This window comes from Aspergillus terreus, genomic scaffold (genome assembly GCF_000149615.1).
Source record: "Aspergillus terreus NIH2624 scaffold_15 genomic scaffold, whole genome shotgun sequence".
Lineage (NCBI taxonomy): Eukaryota > Fungi > Ascomycota > Eurotiomycetes > Eurotiales > Aspergillaceae > Aspergillus > Aspergillus terreus.
The window spans coordinates 188666-205770 of NT_165938.1; the positions used below are offsets into that span (position 1 = coordinate 188666).

General features: G+C 53.3%; 7 protein-coding genes across 7 annotated transcripts; 3 read left to right on the forward strand and 4 right to left on the reverse strand.

The window, feature by feature from the left end:
• Window positions 1-227: 227 nt before the first annotated feature.
• Window positions 228-1919, reverse strand: ATEG_09551 (protein translocase subunit TIM50; the record flags this gene model as incomplete). Its single annotated transcript, XM_001218172.1, has 3 exons — window positions 228-812; window positions 867-1592; window positions 1656-1919. The coding sequence occupies 3 exons, from the start codon at window positions 1917-1919 to the stop codon at window positions 228-230; spliced, it is 1575 nt and encodes a 524-aa protein (XP_001218173.1).
• Window positions 1920-2644: 725 nt separating this feature from the next.
• On the forward strand, window positions 2645-3523 carry ATEG_09552 (uncharacterized protein; the record flags this gene model as incomplete). The annotated part of the gene is made up of 1 exon (XM_001218173.1): window positions 2645-3523. The coding sequence occupies one exon, from the start codon at window positions 2645-2647 to the stop codon at window positions 3521-3523; it is 879 nt and encodes a 292-aa protein (XP_001218174.1).
• A 259-nt stretch (window positions 3524-3782) lies between these two features.
• Window positions 3783-5045, reverse strand: ATEG_09553 (proteasome regulatory particle lid subunit RPN11; the record flags this gene model as incomplete). The annotated part of the gene is made up of 4 exons (XM_001218174.1): window positions 3783-3931; window positions 3995-4530; window positions 4599-4852; window positions 4977-5045. The coding sequence occupies 4 exons, from the start codon at window positions 5043-5045 to the stop codon at window positions 3783-3785; spliced, it is 1008 nt and encodes a 335-aa protein (XP_001218175.1).
• A 636-nt stretch (window positions 5046-5681) lies between these two features.
• rpdA (histone deacetylase RPD3) lies at window positions 5682-7951 on the forward strand (the record flags this gene model as incomplete). Its single annotated transcript, XM_001218175.1, has 4 exons — window positions 5682-5873; window positions 6004-6232; window positions 6297-6838; window positions 6887-7951. 4 exons carry the CDS (start codon window positions 5682-5684, stop codon window positions 7949-7951), a joined length of 2028 nt encoding a protein of 675 aa, XP_001218176.1.
• A 571-nt stretch (window positions 7952-8522) lies between these two features.
• On the forward strand, window positions 8523-9578 carry ATEG_09555 (60S ribosomal protein uL14; the record flags this gene model as incomplete). Its single annotated transcript, XM_001218176.1, has 5 exons — window positions 8523-8536; window positions 8909-8959; window positions 9100-9346; window positions 9406-9483; window positions 9546-9578. The coding sequence occupies 5 exons, from the start codon at window positions 8523-8525 to the stop codon at window positions 9576-9578; spliced, it is 423 nt and encodes a 140-aa protein (XP_001218177.1).
• A 322-nt stretch (window positions 9579-9900) lies between these two features.
• Window positions 9901-11685, reverse strand: ATEG_09556 (uncharacterized protein; the record flags this gene model as incomplete). Its single annotated transcript, XM_001218177.1, has 2 exons — window positions 9901-9920; window positions 9966-11685. 2 exons carry the CDS (start codon window positions 11683-11685, stop codon window positions 9901-9903), a joined length of 1740 nt encoding a protein of 579 aa, XP_001218178.1.
• A 609-nt stretch (window positions 11686-12294) lies between these two features.
• ATEG_09557 (putative polarized growth protein (Boi2)) lies at window positions 12295-15370 on the reverse strand (the record flags this gene model as incomplete). The annotated part of the gene is made up of 3 exons (XM_001218178.1): window positions 12295-15041; window positions 15089-15232; window positions 15307-15370. The coding sequence occupies 3 exons, from the start codon at window positions 15368-15370 to the stop codon at window positions 12295-12297; spliced, it is 2955 nt and encodes a 984-aa protein (XP_001218179.1).
• Window positions 15371-17105: the final 1735 nt, after the last annotated feature.

Sequence of the window (17105 nt, forward strand, 5' to 3'; positions counted from 1 at the left end):
AGTGCAGGCATTAAAACTATAATCCAATTTATACAGAATCCAAACGAACAACCGATGCTATTTTACAGTCACCCATGATGCTCAAGAGCCAAACAAGCCTCTAGTCATAACCCCACACCCCAAAACAAAAACAGCACCGTAGGCACATACATTAAAATGAATGGAGAGGAAAGATGGTTCTCTTCATGGCACTCGATTCAAGCCATAGCCCGCCAGACACAGACCTATTAGTTCTTGCCAGCACCGAACATGCTGGTGAAAGAACCCTTCATCTGCGCCATCTGCTCCTGGCGGGCCTTCTCCTCTTCGGCGGCCATCTCTGCCAGCCACTTCTCTCCGTTCTCGCGGATTTCCTTCTCAATCATCTCATAGTTCTTCTGGCCACGCTCCCGGATCTGGTCCCAGAGCATCTTACCCTGGGCAAGACCTTCCGAAGGAGACTGCTCGCCGTCGAGGGTGCGCGTGGACTTCAGTCCAAGAGCAGAAGCCAAGCTGCCCATTCCCACCTTGGGCCGCTTCTTCTGCTCCTCGGCCAGTTCCTTTTCGAACCGCTCGCGCATGGCCTTCTCACGCTTGGCGAACTCGACGGGGATGTTAGTGCCCTCGAACGACTTCAGGACGGTCCGCACATCATCCACGCCCATACCGGCCATGTACTCCAGGAAGGGGATCAGCGCAACCAGAGTCTTGTCCTTGGGGTCACCGAGCCACTTGTCCAGAATAATTGCGTTCTCGGGCTGCAGACGGGCATGCTCTTCCTTGGTGTCGATCAAGATCACCTTGGACAGGTCGCGGTTCAGGTAAGAGAGATCCTGCGCAGTAAGAATCAGCGATCAGTGTCCCAATTGGTTGTCATTCAAGCATACCTTGATGTATTCACCGTCCTTGTACCGGGTAGCCTCTCTGAACAGGGGCCAGCGGATGATACGGTAGGGGTCGAGTTTCCGGAGGACCTGGTCGGCCATCATGCTGGGCACGCTGGTGAAGAGGACCAGCTCGTAGTACTGGTTAAGGTAACGAAGGAAATAGTCGACACCAGGCCGCTTGGCAACACGCCAGCCGTGTTCACGGCTCCACTCGCTGTGCACCAAAAGATCCTCCAGACTCAGGACCAGCGTGTAGGGCTGGCGCATGTTGGGGTCCTCGTCGGGAAGCAACTTCGGGAAGGCGGGATCCTTATAGTAGCTGGTAAGATCGCTGAACCGCGCCTTCACCCGGTTGTACCAGAGGCCGAGTCCCCATCCGGATGGGGTCTCCGGGTGCGCCGCCTCTTCCTCCGCCGTCTCCCAGTTGCGGCCGAGGTATGCAACTCCACCGGCGCCGGCGAGTAGGAAAAGCACATACATCAGGTTGGCCATACGGGCCCGTCGGCGGTCGAGGGAGGATTCGTAACGGTCTCTGGGGATCTCGCCGCCGGAGCCGTCGTCGGTATATTCCTCCTCGGCACGGGAGGGATCTTCGGTGAGGTTCAGGGGAGTCGGTCCACGCTTTTTCTGACGTGCCTCCAATTCCGCCGCGAGGGTTGAGGGGATACCCTGGGTGAGATCGGGGAGGGGTTTCTGCGGCGCCGCATCCTGTTCGGGGGTTGTGGACTGATCGAGTCGGTTCCCGTCAGCGTCCGTTCGTCACATCCTCCTCGGAGAACATCTACTTACAGGCTCAGACGTCTTCTGAGAGGAATTCTTCTGCGCATCGGCAGGGGTGTCGAACTCGGGCTGTTCTGGCGCAGGCTCTTGTTGCTGGGAAGCTGAGGTCGACTCCGGTTTAGGCGGCTTCACGGAATCGGGAAGCTTATAAGGAGCCTTGGGCTTGCCGACCTTTGCGTACCATCGGGCGTGGGAGAGGGGAAGAGTCGAGACACGAACTGTGGAGGCAAGGACATTGGGCCTCGTCAGAGGCAGGACTGCACGGCTAAGCATGATGTGAAGACGAAAGGAAGGGCATGTAATTAATTAAAAAGTTGAATACACGGAATGGGAAGGGTATGAGGGGGAAAAAAAAAAGAGGAATTCGACCGGTCGACTCCAGCTCTACACCAGAGAGAAGAGATCAGACGAGAAACGTCAGACCGGGCAAGAAGAAGATGAGAGTCGTTGTACAGGTCGTTCTGGTTTCGAGGTTCGACCGAGTCTAGCAGGTTGCGGATCGGAAAAGTCGCAGCGGCTGTCGGTGCGGGGCGGCACAGACACCTACTTGGCAGTTTCCCCACCGCTTTAAAATCTCCCGTCTTCTGCCGATTTCTCTGTTCCCTTTCTCTTCTTTTTCTTCTCCAATTTTGAAAGTTGATTCAACCCAGACAATTTGACCCTTCACGCTTTCTCAAATGCATGCCGGGTTGTATTAGCTGGGGAGACCAATGAAGCTCGTCTTCAATCCTATCCCCAAGAGCTGCAGTTTAGGACTCCTGTGAGGCTGTGGCCCCGTTGGTGGGATATATAACTACCTAGTTTTGCTCGCATCATGCAAATGGTGGTTTGATCTCTATATCGTCATGAAAAGAAAAGTGTATCTCTGTTAATTCGCCGAGTTCAGTCACCTGCAATCATGGGATGAACTGAAGAAACGTTCGGAGACATAAAGAAGAGTTTGCATAGAATTGTCCTGCGTATTCCCGATAGACAGTCGTTACTTGCCCTCGTCCGCCATGGCATCGTCACTCTCCGAGGCTCTAGAGAAAGTCCACCTTGAGGATGTCCCCTCGAAACCAAAACATCTCGACGAGCGAGACGACACGGAAGAAGAAGACGAAGATATCGAAGACACAGGTCCGTCGGCTCCATTCCGCTTCTTCGACCTCCCGTCGGAGATCCGTCTGCGCATCTACTCGTTCGTCCTCTTCACTCCGCGGCGAAAGAGGGCCCTCCGTCCCAACGGGAGTGTCGGCGCATCCTCGAAGAATCCGCCTATATCGCCCTCATCGCATCGCATTGCACTCTTCCTCGTGTCACGACGCATGCACGATGAAGCCACTCATTATTTCTACTCGCATCTCATCTTCCGTCTCTTCCCCATTCAAGATTACTGTCGCACGCCAACCGTCCGCTTCATCCCGTACACGTACCTCCCTTCCATTACCTCCGCCGAGTTGATCTTGGGCTCCAGCTGGACCGACCCCCCTCAATCATGGATCGTCAATCGTGGTCTGGGCTTGGAGGAGATGACCGGTCTCCACACGTTGCGAGTCTTTATCGAGTGCGATCCTTCTCACCCCGTGTTCGAGGGGTTCCGCATATCCAAAAACTTCTACACGGACTTCGCTGGTGGGCTCTTGCAACAGGTCCTCAAGAGGCTGCCGAATCTGGTCAATGTCGAGTTCGATGGGAATCCCTCTGTCCGTAAGAGTGACGACTTGATGAGGCGTCTACTCCATGAGACTCGGGCCGCGAAGAAAAAGATTATGTGGGGACCTCAACGGGGATGGACTGCTTCCGATGCAGATGAAGGGCTGCCGAAACCCATGGTCTACGAGCTCACTTCAACAAAGCGAACAGTGTCGTCACGGAACGTTCCGTTGTTGAAATGATGCCGTATTATCCTCTTATGCATTTGGGAAGAAAATCACACCATGTACAAGTGATATAGATGTATATACAACAAGTCACATCCAGACTAGAATCTACTCCTCAGCGCGAAGTCGGACGTCATATATTCAATCATTCAAAGTAGGGCTATCTGTACGTAGGAGCACTATGCCTACGAGATGGATCTCCATAGCATGGGCTTTCTGTACGTGTATTAAACCACAGAACATTAGATCTCTTGCTTCACCACTCGTATATCATCTATAGGTCTTCGTCCACTTCCATGCCAGTCCCATTTTGAGCGTCCTTTCCATTTGATAGCCGAGCCACGGAAGCCTCCTTGTCGATCATCTGCCGCGATACGGCAACAATGTTGTCTTCGATCAACTGCTGGCTGACGTCCTCGATGTCTGTAAAGCGTTTGTTAGCGTCAGAGGTCGAGCAAAAACAGAATTTCGAGGCTTATAACGTACGCTTCTTGGGGTCCACCTTTCCAACGTATCTCGTCTTCAGCTGATCTTTGCTGAGTTCTGTCTCTTCCTTCACCCGCTTCTCGTAGCCCTCCGCCAAGCTCACAAGCTGCTTCATGCGGTCCACATTGTGCTGTCCCTCCTCGTGGAAGTCCTTCATCTGCAGAGCCTCCGTCCAGACATGCTTGTGCAGGTTCATCAGCATGTTCTCCTCCAGCCCGGTCTTACGGTAGTTGATGGCAATGCTGTAGTAGTGGCGGTTCAGGCCGTGGATCAATGCCTGGATGGAGGGCTTGTTCAGATGGCCCAGGTTGGAGGTAGTCTGGCGGGGCTCCTGACCCATAACGACGGTCTGGGGTTGGATCAGACGGAACGCGTCGATGACGACCTTACCCTTGACGGACTGAATCGGATCGACGACAACCGCAACAGCACGAGGGGTCAGCTGCTCGAAGGACTGCTGGGTGTTGATATCGACGGACGAAAGCCAGCATCCAAAACCGGGATGAGAATGGTACCAGCCAACGACAGTTTCCGGCCTGCATGAAAGGCTCCTGTCAGCATATTCCTACTTATTTCCCCACAAACCTGCAGAATCCAAGCTTACCGTCCTGTTTGTCGAAGCATATCCATCATCTTGGTCTGGAAGACGGGATCCACGGCTTCGACACTGACGCCAGTACCGCTTTGAGGCATAGCGAACACATCAACCACTCGAACTGTGTATTCATCCACAAATTCTCCCAGCATCAAGCCCATGACTTCCATAGGAACACCTGCGCGTCCGTGTCGTAGCATCTTCAGCAATGCCAGCGAGGAGATGTGTACGGTTTCCGAGTTATCAATGAGATTTGGAGTATCCTAGAAACAAAGGCAGTCAGCTAGTCTGTATTGCTTCTTGGACATGAAATGACAGTTATCCAGATGATGTTTGTTTCTGGGCTGACGAAGACACCGAGAGAAGGCCAGTCTTGGGTAAACTCACGCCACCAGGACCTCCACTGCCCATGCCCATGCCCTGAGCGGCCTGGAGCATCCGATTAAGCCGATCCATTGTTGATAAGAAGCTGTGAGGATGAAAGGAAGAGCTGCGAGAAAGTAGAGGGACGCTTCCTAGTTGGAAGGAAGCTCCAGAGGGCCAGCGGTTTTCCGAGACTTATAAACTGGGTGGTAGTGAGACGCTCAAAGGGCGAATCAAGAACTGAGAATATAAAGGACGGAAATTCCGGAATGGGTGGACAGGAAGAAAGAATCGATGGTTTGGTTGAGGTGAGAGGGTAGGTAAGTAGGTGATGCTGTCCGAGCTTGCCAGTGGTTGTCACGCCGGGCAAGCCTGACGAAGGCGGTGAGGGCCGCAGCTCTGGGGTTTCGCTCCGCCTTTGAGACTCTCCTTCCATTTTCCCTCCACCCCATTGTCCAATTCATTATTCATTCCCATAATTGTTCGTGGAATGTGGTGCAATTCTCAACTACACCTTTGACTTGTCATCCGATCCATCCCTTCTCCTGCCCTAGACCCCTCCTAACGACATTTGGGATATTCCCTTACTCCTCCCTTATCGGTTTCTTTCGTTTGCCATCGGATTGGCGAAAACCGAGAAAACACCGCGACCTCAGAAACAGCACCTTGCCCTCTATTCCTCGGACAACGTGAGGACTGTCCTCATTTTACTATTCAGCCATGTCCAGGATGGCGTCCTTACCTCCTTTGGACCCGATCACTACAACTCCGGCGGATCGCAACAAGAAGGTCGCCTACTTCTATGATTCGGATGTGGGTAACTATGCCTACGTCTCGGGACATCCGATGAAGCCTCATCGCATTCGGATGACACACAGTTTGGTCATGAACTATGGCCTTTACAAGAAGATGGAAATTTATGTGAGTGTTCGAGTGAGCCAACTTTGGTTCCGCTTCTACTGACAAGGGAACTTTCCAGCGTGCGAAACCTGCTTCGAAATATGAGATGACACAATTCCACACCGACGAGTATATCGACTTCCTGTCAAAGGTAACGCCTGATAATATGGACTCTTTCGCGAAAGAACAAAGCAAGTACAACGTCGGTGATGACTGCCCTGTCTTCGATGGTCTCTTTGAGTTCTGCGGGATTAGCGCCGGTGGTAGCATGGAAGGTGCGGCACGCCTGAACCGCAATAAGTGCGACATCGCCGTCAACTGGGCCGGTGGTCTTCATCACGCGAAAAAGAGTGAGGCCAGTGGTTTCTGTTATGTGAACGGTAAGATTCAACGATCTTGGTTGGCTCATACCCTTTGTTCGTCCCGCTGACCAATACCGTTCAGACATTGTCCTTGGTATCTTGGAACTGCTACGATTCAAACAAAGAGTTCTCTACATCGATATCGATGTTCACCACGGAGATGGTGTCGAAGAGGCCTTCTATACTACGGACCGTGTGATGACCGTCTCATTCCACAAATACGGAGAGTACTTCCCTGGAACCGGTGAGCTTCGCGACATCGGTGTCGGTCATGGTAAATATTATGCCGTCAACTTCCCGCTCCGAGATGGAATCGACGATGTGTCTTATAAGAGTATTTTCGAGCCCGTTATCAAGAGCGTCATGGAATGGTACCGGCCAGAGGCTGTGGTGCTGCAATGTGGTGGTGACAGTCTGTCGGGTGACCGACTGGGTTGCTTCAATCTGAGCATGAGAGGTCATGCCAACTGCGTCAACTTCGTCAAGAGCTTTAACCTCCCGACATTGATCCTTGGTGGAGGTGGCTACACTATGAGAAACGTTGCTCGGACGTGGGCCTTCGAGACCGGTATCTTGGTCGGCGATAACCTAGGCGCTGAGCTCCCCTACAATGACTACTACGAGGTAAGTTTCCCATGGGCGGCCTAGATCCATTTTCACTAACAACATTAGTACTTCGCTCCCGACTATGAACTCGATGTTCGTCCGTCGAACATGGATAACGCCAACACCAAGGAATACCTGGATAAGATCCGAGCTCAAGTGGTGGAGAACCTCAAACGGACTGCTTTTGCACCGTCTGTACAAATGACTGATGTACCTCGCGACCCTCTGGTGGAGGGTATGGATGACGAGGCGGATGCCATCATGGACGATCTGGATGAGGACGAGAACAAGGACAAGCGCTACACGAAGCGGCGCTTTGACCAATATGTCGAGAAACCGGGCGAGCTTAGCGACAGCGAAGATGAGGAGGAAAACGCGGCCAATGGCGTCCGTAAGCCCGCTGGCCTGAAACGGAGGAACCAGGCCAACTTCCGGAACCTCGACACCGGTGACTCGGGACTCGACAGCGGTGTTGCCACCCCTGCAGAGGCTTCATCCGTCCCTGATGATGAGATGGATACGACGGCTGATGCCAAGACGACGGAGCCGGCACCCGAGCCTGAGACCGAGGCCGCTGCAACCCCATCGGCTGCAGAACCACCTTCCCGGGCTAAAGACGCGTCGAATGCCGAGCAAACTGAAATGGCCGTGGATGGTAAGGAGCCTGTCGCTCCTTCTGCTCCTGTTTCCCGCCCGGAGTCTCCGAAGGCGCAGGATGAGGACACCACTATGGAGGATGCTGGTGAAGCAGAGGCTGCTCCGGAACCGGAAAAGACAGAGCAGTCCGAAGCTCCGGCTCCCGCAGTTAATGATTCGCTGCGGGAAGAGAATAAGCCTGTCGAGGAAATCGCGATGTCAGAGAAGACTGTTCAGGAGCCCACTGAGGAACGCGCTCCGGAAAAGGCACAGTCGCCTCCTAAGGAACCCACATCACAAGACGGAGCACAAGAAGCTGCAGAAGCCGAGAAAGTAGAGGAGCTGACGGAAAAGATGGTAGAACCTCAGGAGAAGACACCCGAAGCGCCCAAGGAGGAGCCGGCTGCAGAGAAGACCGAACCGCAGGCGCCTGCAGACAAGAAGGAACCCAGCCCCGAGAAGAAAGCAGAGGAGCCTGCAAAAAGCGAAGAATAGTCTCAGCACTAGCAGAGGCGTTTTCAGGATCCTGGCGCAAAGGGCAATATGGTGTTCTGGTTGTTTGCATCCGCGAAAGGTGGGTATACTTCTACGCTTCTAGTCTTCCACGATTTGTTCTTGGTTGCGCTTGTTGTTTTGATTTCTGGGCAGCTCGATTTTTGTCTGATGCGTTTTCCGATGCATGATGATTTTCCTTTGAGTATTCGTAGCTATTTGATGACATTTACTAAATAAACTATGTTTTAGAAATGCATACTGGATATACCTCTTCGGTATTGGGAAGTATTGAAGTCATGTACTCTGTAGCAGCATCACCACAAGGCAGTCGATATCAATCATCACGTGATAATACACGATAAGGGCCAAGGCGCTACCCGGATAGGGGATAGTGTTAGGGCACGACGGGGTCCACCAATGGCGACGGCAACGCCAAGATTTTGCCCACGACCGCACACTAAGCGAGCGACACTTTGAGAAGCACACCACTCGTCCGGATCCCTCTCGTCCTTCCGTCGCCCCCTTCGCCAATTTCCAGTATCCGACACCGTTTACGAGAACACCAGCCAAGATGTCTAAGAGAGGGTGAGTATCTTCGTCTCTGACTCTCCAGCCGCAGAAAGAATTGAGCCTCCCGTTCCTTTTGCTGTCGTCCGCGCCATGTTCGTCCGTCCGTTGCGAAGTCTGCGGGGAAGATAAATATCAAACACGAAGAGTGCAAAAACCGATCTAAATATGCTTTGGTTGAGGAGGTTGTCGACAAGAGTTGTGCTGGCTTGTCTGGGTTTCGAGCCGACGGGAAAATTTTTACGTTGAGATTGGAAGGGAAGATACCGAATCCATGATGCGGAACGGACGCCACGGACGACGGACACGCACAAGACGACAGAAGGAAACGATGGGCCCATTCGGCACTCGCGGGATTACCAGAATTGAAGGCTAACGTCTTTCAAACAGTCGTGGTGGTAACGCCGGCAACAAGCTGAAGATGTCGCTCGGTCTGCCTGTGTACGTTTGAAATCATCCTTCCTCCCATGCTCACGCCTTCGCCCCGATCGATCTCGAATTCCCGCTGTCGAAACCGATAGACCATTCAACGATTCCACATGTGATTTGAAGAACGACACTAACTTGGTTTTCTCTTCTAGCGGCGCCGTCCTCAACTGCTGCGACAACTCCGGTGCCCGTAACCTCTACATCATTGCTGTCACTGGTACTGGCGCCCGCCTCAACCGTCTCCCCGCCGCGGGTGTCGGTGACATGGTCATGGCCACCGTCAAGAAGGGTAAGCCCGAGCTCCGGAAGAAGGTCATGCCCGCCGTCGTCGTCCGTCAGAGCAAGCCCTGGAGACGTCCCGATGGTATCTACCTCTACTTCGAGGACAACGCTGGTGTGGTGAGTAACCCTGTGAAATCAATGATGGAAGTGTGGACGGGGACTAATGTTGGGCCTAGATCGTCAACGCCAAGGGTGAGATGAAGGGATCCGCCATCACCGGTCCCGTCGGTAAGGAGGCTGCTGAGCTCTGGCCTGTAAGTTTTTCTTTCCATCGCACAGAACTATGTCTCTTCGCTCAGTCGCTGACATCACGCAGCGTATTGCCTCCAACTCCGGTGTTGTCATGTAAGCAAAGGGAAACATCGTCGAATTGGGAATTAAAAAAGGAAATAAGATCGATACCAGGTGGGGACATCATTTTGGATGCGGATAATGCAACTACGAAAGCGGGAAACGAAAGGAACGACCGGGTGTTCAATGTTCAAGCCGCGAGTTTCAGCATTTCAAATTTCCTAAATGACGTGCTTCTTTTTGTCTCTTATATGGCGACTCGGAATATAAAAATTCACAAAACGGCTCTCTTCTGTTGGCATGGCACATGGCATGCACAACAATCACGTAGGCTCGAGCTATGGGCTCACAAGGCGTGCAACTCCTTTCGTATTAATCTACTAGTGGTACATTATAAGTGCTATATCACAGGTTATATATACAGCCAAGTCCCCATCTTATTTACCCGCCTTTGCTTCCTTGCCTTGAGCTCCAGGGCTTGGTTGACGCTTGACCGGCGTCGATCCAGATCCAACGACACTATATACCACGACCAGCAGGACTGTCACCAAGTCGATAACATGCACCGCCCACCAGATATGCTGCACTCCAGCAGAGCACATGGTAATCTCGTATCTCCATTCGTTCACCGCCGGGTCTGCGTCAAACCACAGAGAAAGCAGTCCGGCATACCCGCCGTATTCGCCCATCATAGAGCGAAGCGTGACCTCGCGAATAGAGGGCGTCCGCGATTCGGGAGCTGGCTCGTCGGACCGTCTCGCATTCCACCTCCACGACTTGGCCTCATTCTCCCGCTCATTGCCCTCCTCATCTTCATCAGACGTCTCCGTAACCTCGGCCGGGGTCCTGTCGACGTAGTGAACAACATCACAGCCAGTGTGATCATGGCCCGTGAGGATAAGCCCGTTGCGTCCCCATCCGCCGCCCGGACCATCCTCCTCGCCGCTCATGCCAAATATCCCCTGCAAGACGCCCGTAGCACTGATCCCCTCGCTGAGATGGTTCTGCTCGCGGAGCCCACCAGCCTTGAAGCGCGGCACATCGTCCGGACCGTCCTCGTCGTCGGCGTCGAAGAACGAAAAGTACGGCCCGTCGGTGCACACGCCGTCCGGCTTGTGCAGCGGCAGATGCGTCAGCAGTAGCGTAAACGTCGTCCGGTCCTCGACGGGGTACGACCGCTTCATAATGAGGTCGTTGACGTAGGCGTAGCTATCCGCCTGTACCTGCGCGGAGAGCGCCGGCGAGTCGAGCGTCAGCGTGTTCAGGTTGATTAGGTGCAGGGTCGGCGTGACGGAGCTGTTGTCGGGCAGCTGCAGCGGCGGGTGCTGGAAGCGGACGTCCCAGTTCGCGCGGCCGAACATGCGCTCGAACCGCTCCATGCGCGCCTCGTTCGCGTCCCCGGCGTACCCAATGTCATGGTTCCCCACGACGTTGATGATGCGCCGAGCCCACGCGTTGTCGGGCGACGCGTCCAGCGTCTCCAGCGCCTCCTCGCCCTTCTCTGCCTCTACCTCTCCCCTTGCGCCGGACACGGTGATATTGTCATGCACCCGCTCGCCACCCTTAAACACCCGATCCCAGTATCGCCGACCGCGCCGGTCAAACTCCCCGTCCGTCACCCACTGGCTCCCGATCAGGTCGCCCAGCACGGTGACATGCGTAGGCCGGCTCCACCAGTAGAGCGTGCGATAGATGTGCGCCAGGTAGTAATCGTTGCCGAGGAGGTCGACGCGTTTGCGGGCGGCACGCAGGGCGCGAGGGATGTCGTGCGTCGCGAGTGTGTGCAGCGCAGTTGAGAGAGCGGTGTAGACGTGGCGATGCACGGGGGACTGCGTCTCGTTGAGTGCCGATTTCACCGTGCTCCAGTGATGTTGAACGCGCGCCGTGAGTTCGTTTTCAGGTTTCGGCAGCGAACTGTCCCCTTCCAGTTGGGGGTCGGCCAACACCAGCAGCCGGAAGATGGCCGGGTCGCCTGCATACTGCGGGACGAGGTGCTGGCGCAGCGTGTCTATGAACGAACGGGATATTGGGCCGCCATTGCTGTCGCCTGGGAGAGGGAACGCGCAGCGATGGAACACGGGGTAGAGGTAGAGGTAGAGACTGGATGTTATTGCCAGCGGGAGGAGGACGGAGAGAAGGCGGAGGAGGATCCAGCGAAGGAACATGGAGACATGAGAGAAAGAAAAATCATAGAATCAGAAGGCGAGAAAGAAAGGAGAGGAGGCCTAGCTGCTGGAGGTCAAGCGCATCTTTCGGAGGTTGAGAGGAGTCGGAGGTGTCGTTGATCGGCGGCGTTGGCAATTGGTAGCGGTTCCGGGAGATCGCCCCTCCACTAAGGTAGGTACCTACCTACGGAGTATACGTACGACATGTCCTATGGAGTACTACCGATGAAGGATTACGAGCCGTCCATCCTGACTGTTATGGTGAACGGATGTAGCTTGTAAAGAATATTAGATAAATAAATAAAGTGATTAAGCAAAAGTGCCCCTGGGCTATACACAGCCGCGTCCTTGCACCATGAAGCAGCCAGTCTTCAATTGTCCATCGTCCTATAGAATCCCTCTCATTCCTGTCATCGTCCAGTAGAACATTGGGTCGACTAAGTGCAGCTCAAGAAGAAAAGAAAAGAAAAGAAAACGCAAAGTAGTGGACAGAAGGCTCCGGGGGGTATATCACATAAACGCCAAACGGGGTAGTAGGGGTGGATAGAACTGAAGGCAAAGGAAAACGCAGAAAAGAAAAGCGCAATAGTTTAGGAGACCAAATACCACTCAATCTGTGTTTGCGGCGGATTCGGGCATCAAAGAAGATGGTCCTGTGTCAATGTTACCAAGATGGTTCGAGACGTCAGATGTTCTTTTTGTTTCCTCATGACCATCATCATCCTCCTTCTTAGCCACCTCATCGAGGCTGAGACCCTTGATATTGAGGCCATTAGCCTCTTCGGTAGCTATCGATGGCTCGTTCTTCTCTCCTTCCACCGGAGCCTTAGGAGCCCCCATCAGAGCAGGTGGCCGTTGGTTCATCATCTGAGCTTCTTTGAGACTGATGGTTCTCTGTTTGTTGGTGGTCTCGACTGGAAGCTCCATGTCACGTTCAATGGTCGCTTTCATCAGTGCAGCCATCCACAACCGGCCTTCCTGGACATTGTCTACTTGGAAGTAATGGATGGCGGGCTTGGTGAACTGCACTGTACGAGAAGTACCGGATTTGGGCGGCACGAGCTTGAAGAAGAACGAGCCCTCGTGAGCCTTGGGGCCCCGGAGCGAAGTCTCTGAACCAGACGCCTTGTCGGAAGTTGGGGTGTCGACACTAGAAACAGACGGCGAAGTAGGGGAAACGGTTGCACCGGTGATGGTCGCATGAAGCGCCACGATCGGGTCGTTATCCGCTCGAAGCACCCGATGGGCAGTGATGTCGATGAGTCCTCGCTCTTCCGTGTCATTCTCGGAATAGTAATATGACAAACGACGACCCCGAAGGACAAAGAGACGCGGTTTCCACGTGGTCATCAGATTTGATGACTTTTTCTTCATCCATCCAGAGTAATCACAGCCCTGCATCTGTTCCTGGGGCGTCTTCTTCTCCAAGCCTCGTGTGTAGGCACTGGTATCTTTCTTGGATTTGGCACCCGACTTGACAGTACGGGCGCGGGGCATCAAAATTCCACCTTCCGCGGCCTTTCCAGAGCCATCAGTGCTATGACGCTCGGAGCTCTTGGAGGTAGAAGGGGTTGTCGACCCGGTTCTGGCAGAAGCTGGATCGAAGTCTCGGACAGGGGACGCGGGTGGGATAGCAGTGTCGATGCCTTTTCCACCTTCTGACACACCGCGAAGGCCAACAGCACGTCGAAACTTGGGGCCTGCATTCTTGATCTGCTGCAACGAAGTCGAACCTTTAGAGTCAGAGTCATGTCTTCCAACCAGGGGCGCCAAAGAAGAAAAGAACCCGGATCCGGTGGACTTGCCCTCCGCGGTAGTGGAGGCACGGGTGCTGAGGCTCCTAAAACGACTCTTGGGTAAAGGACTGGTATGTGACTTCATGGTGGTCGGCGTGGGGTTGGCTGTCTCCCGGATTGAGTCAACACTACCGATGCGTGAGTGACGTTTGGCGACCTTGAGCTTATATTGGTCGTCCATGAAACTCGAGGTAGTGCTACCAGCGGTGGAGCTTCGTTTCTGCAAGAAGCGTCTATTCTTTCTGGGGTCTCCCTCCGGTCCTGAGAAGTACCCGCGATCGAGATCGTCTGCGACGGCGGATTCAGACACGTTGGAATCTGTACGATGGAACGCCTCCTGCGAGACGCTAGACTCATTGGCGGTCCCAAGAGCCGTACCAGGACGAATGGGATATCGGGAGGGCGCACCGCTCATGGACCAAGCACGATCGAATGACCCCTTCTTCTGGTGGCCGGGTTGCTGGGATATCTCGGTGGTCCCAGAATACCGACTCGTTGTATCGATCGAAGAATGACGACGTGAGTGATTGATATCGCGCACCGACGCAGCTGAGGGCCTTCGGGAATGGTCCATCCATGTTGGGGTTTGCGAAGTCAAAGGAGAGCTCGTATTACTCTGCATGGCATTGCTGATTAGGCGTGGATGCTGGGTAGAACCAGTCGAACCTCGCAGAGTGGGGATTCGGGGCAGCAACGGGCCAGTGGTACCAGCACGACTGAGACTCCGTTCTTCTCCCGGGCCGCCGAGGCCGGAGGCTGAGCTTCGTGATGACTTTCTCTGGGGCTGCTGGAAGCCCTTGACTTCTTCTTGGAAGGCCTTGATCTTGTGCCACGTCTTCAAGCGCCGGCCCATGACACCAAAATCAAATTCCTTCATGAAAATGAAGTCCTGGTTCATATCCAGTAACACATCGCCTGTGATTTCCTGTTCTTCAAACAGATCGCAATGACGCGCTTCGATTCCCAGTCGCCGCAAATACTTGGAGGTTTCAGCCTGATTCCAACTGCGAACTTCCGCTTCGGTAGGAACGCCCTCCTCTTCTTCGTCTGTCTCCTGGCCATTGATATAGGACAAGCGGTGATCAAAATGGCTGCTGTATTCGCTGGCGGAATCGCTCGTCACCTTCGGTTCCTGAGTAGCAGTTACACTGTGCCGAGGCGTACTTAGGTCCGTGATATGCTCATCGATCACACTGAGCGTCTCATTCATGACTGGGCTCTCCTGGCCACCGTTTAGATGACCGTCAAGCGTCTGGCGGATAGATTGTTGGATATCGACGGCCATTTTTGAGGTGGGAAGCGGAGAAGAGGTAGACCTTTGCTGTTGTTTGGGTGATGACGTCGAATCCGGGTCATCATTTAGGTCGGGAGATCGCATATCTGACGCACTCGCATGTCGCGAAGCCTGAGGCGTTGAATCTCCGCTCTTCGGTGAGGCGATTGAGTCGGTCGCGCCGGAAGTTCCTTTGGATTTCTCCACCACATTAGGATCGGGGGCATGTCCCTGCTGTCGGACGGGTACTTTGGGTGCGGACGTCGTATACACTGGACGTAATATTCCTGTCAGCGATCGGTCGCGTCCCTATTTTCAGATTGTCAAGATATACCTCCGGGAAATAGGCCGGTCATTCCCGATTCCACGTCCCTTCCTAGAAACCATCCGTCACCAAAGCCATCGTCCAGCTCCACGAGCTCGATTTTCCCACCACGTCTCAAGGAGAGTTCATCGGGACCACGTGCAAGGAAATCATCTATGGCTGTCAGCTCATAAAACAAACTTCCTCGGTGCAAGTTGCGACCGAGTTTATAGGGGTGGGGGACGTACGAACAACAAGGAGGACGTCCCCCGGTTTAACGCCGCGGGGCGGCAATGCTGAGTTCAGAGCCATTTGAGACAGCAAAGGATCGATATTATAGAGATCGGATGATGTGAATCGCAAGACAGCATAGGAGTGGCAGCGGAGAAATTGCGCAGGACATGGGGTCTCAAGCAGCCCTCGCGGGTAAAGTTGCGAAGACCACGAGGGGAACGGAGACCGCTCGACTTGCGATGAAGGGCCGAGCAGATCTAGTATGGACGGAATCCGCAGGTGCACGTTCCCCGAAGAAGTTTAAAAAAAGAAACGAAGACCAAGAATGATGGGGAAAGATGAACCCGAAGAAGGTTTGGCGGGGAATGTAGGTCAACAAAGGGGGTGGTGGCGGGAAGAATGCGTGTCGTAGAGAAGAGAGATGGATGGCGGGGGTTTTGCGAAAAGACCGAAAAGGAACGGACGAACAGTTCGTCTAGTGGCGTCAGTCCGTTCAATACTTGGAGTACTCTGTAGTGTCCAGAGACCGAATATATACCAGGGACGGTTCGACCCTCACTCAAGTCGTCAATGCCCGTTCGCAAGGGAGTCTCAACCAAACAAGCAACCGACGATCCCCAATGCAGGTAGAGTCGATGAGCTGTATGCTGGTGGTCCGCGACTACTGCTGGATGTGCGTCGGGAGATGACGATGGACCTCCGAGGAGGGAGAGGACTGGATTGGTGGACAGGAAAGAATTGCAAAGGGGCCACAACGTCGGACAGCGTCCGGTTCAATCGGGCGCGATTGTCGTGATGAGGGAACTCTGACTAGGTAGGAGTGATGTGTTGTTGATGTTGAAGTGGACGAAGCCAGCAGTGGAGGAGTTCTTGAATTTAGATGGTCAGCGTCACCACCCAGAGCTTAAGTAAGACCGGTCAATCCATCACTCGATTCATCTACTTGTAATCTATCACCCTCGGTAGAGTTGAATGCGGATGGTTTATAGTTCGATACTGTATTAATCTATTACTAGATGAGATGGACAGGTAGATCTTTTTTCTTTTTCTTTTCTTTTCTGTTCTTTTCTAATGAAGACTTTTCTCCTGTTCAGCGGACTGGAGCCAACAAAGAGATTCTTATTACTGTCCCATCTATTAACCATGGAAAACTGCCCACATCATCCCTGAGTCAATATCCCTTCATGGTGTCCAAATGAACTCGTCTCGTGTAATGTTGATTTCCCGACGGTGTACAATTCTTGTCAATAATAATAATGCACCAACTAACTAGGTGAAGCTCCGTTTCCTTCTCCGTCGGTGGAATGGATCGATCGACATTCCTTCTTTGGATGCGGCTTGACAGGTCGTTTTCGGCCGATCCAGACTAACTAACTACAGTACGGAGTAGGACTTTTCTACCGGCTCATGCTGGGTTGTGTTAGTGATTACTTCGTACTTTGTAACTAACTACCTAGTACCTTGTCATTCAATCATTCATCCTCACGTGTGGATTCACTCGGATGGTCCTTTTGGAAGCTCCTCAAAAGTTCCTCTTATGTAAACTGGCGAACGTGGTGAATTCTAGAAACCCCGTTATCACGCACCTTGAAAGGACAGAACTTCTCCCTCATCAATAACCGGGGCTACTATTTTACCTCCATTCAATGCAAGGTAATCGAATAGATCTCTCTAAAAGCAAAGACGAGACCGATTTCCCCTGAATCACCCCCCTGATGGTCATGGTCACGATGACAGTTCTGGTTCCGATGGAAACATTTTCATATTGCTGAACCAACCATTTCTTGCGCGACGCCAGCCGCCAAACAACTTC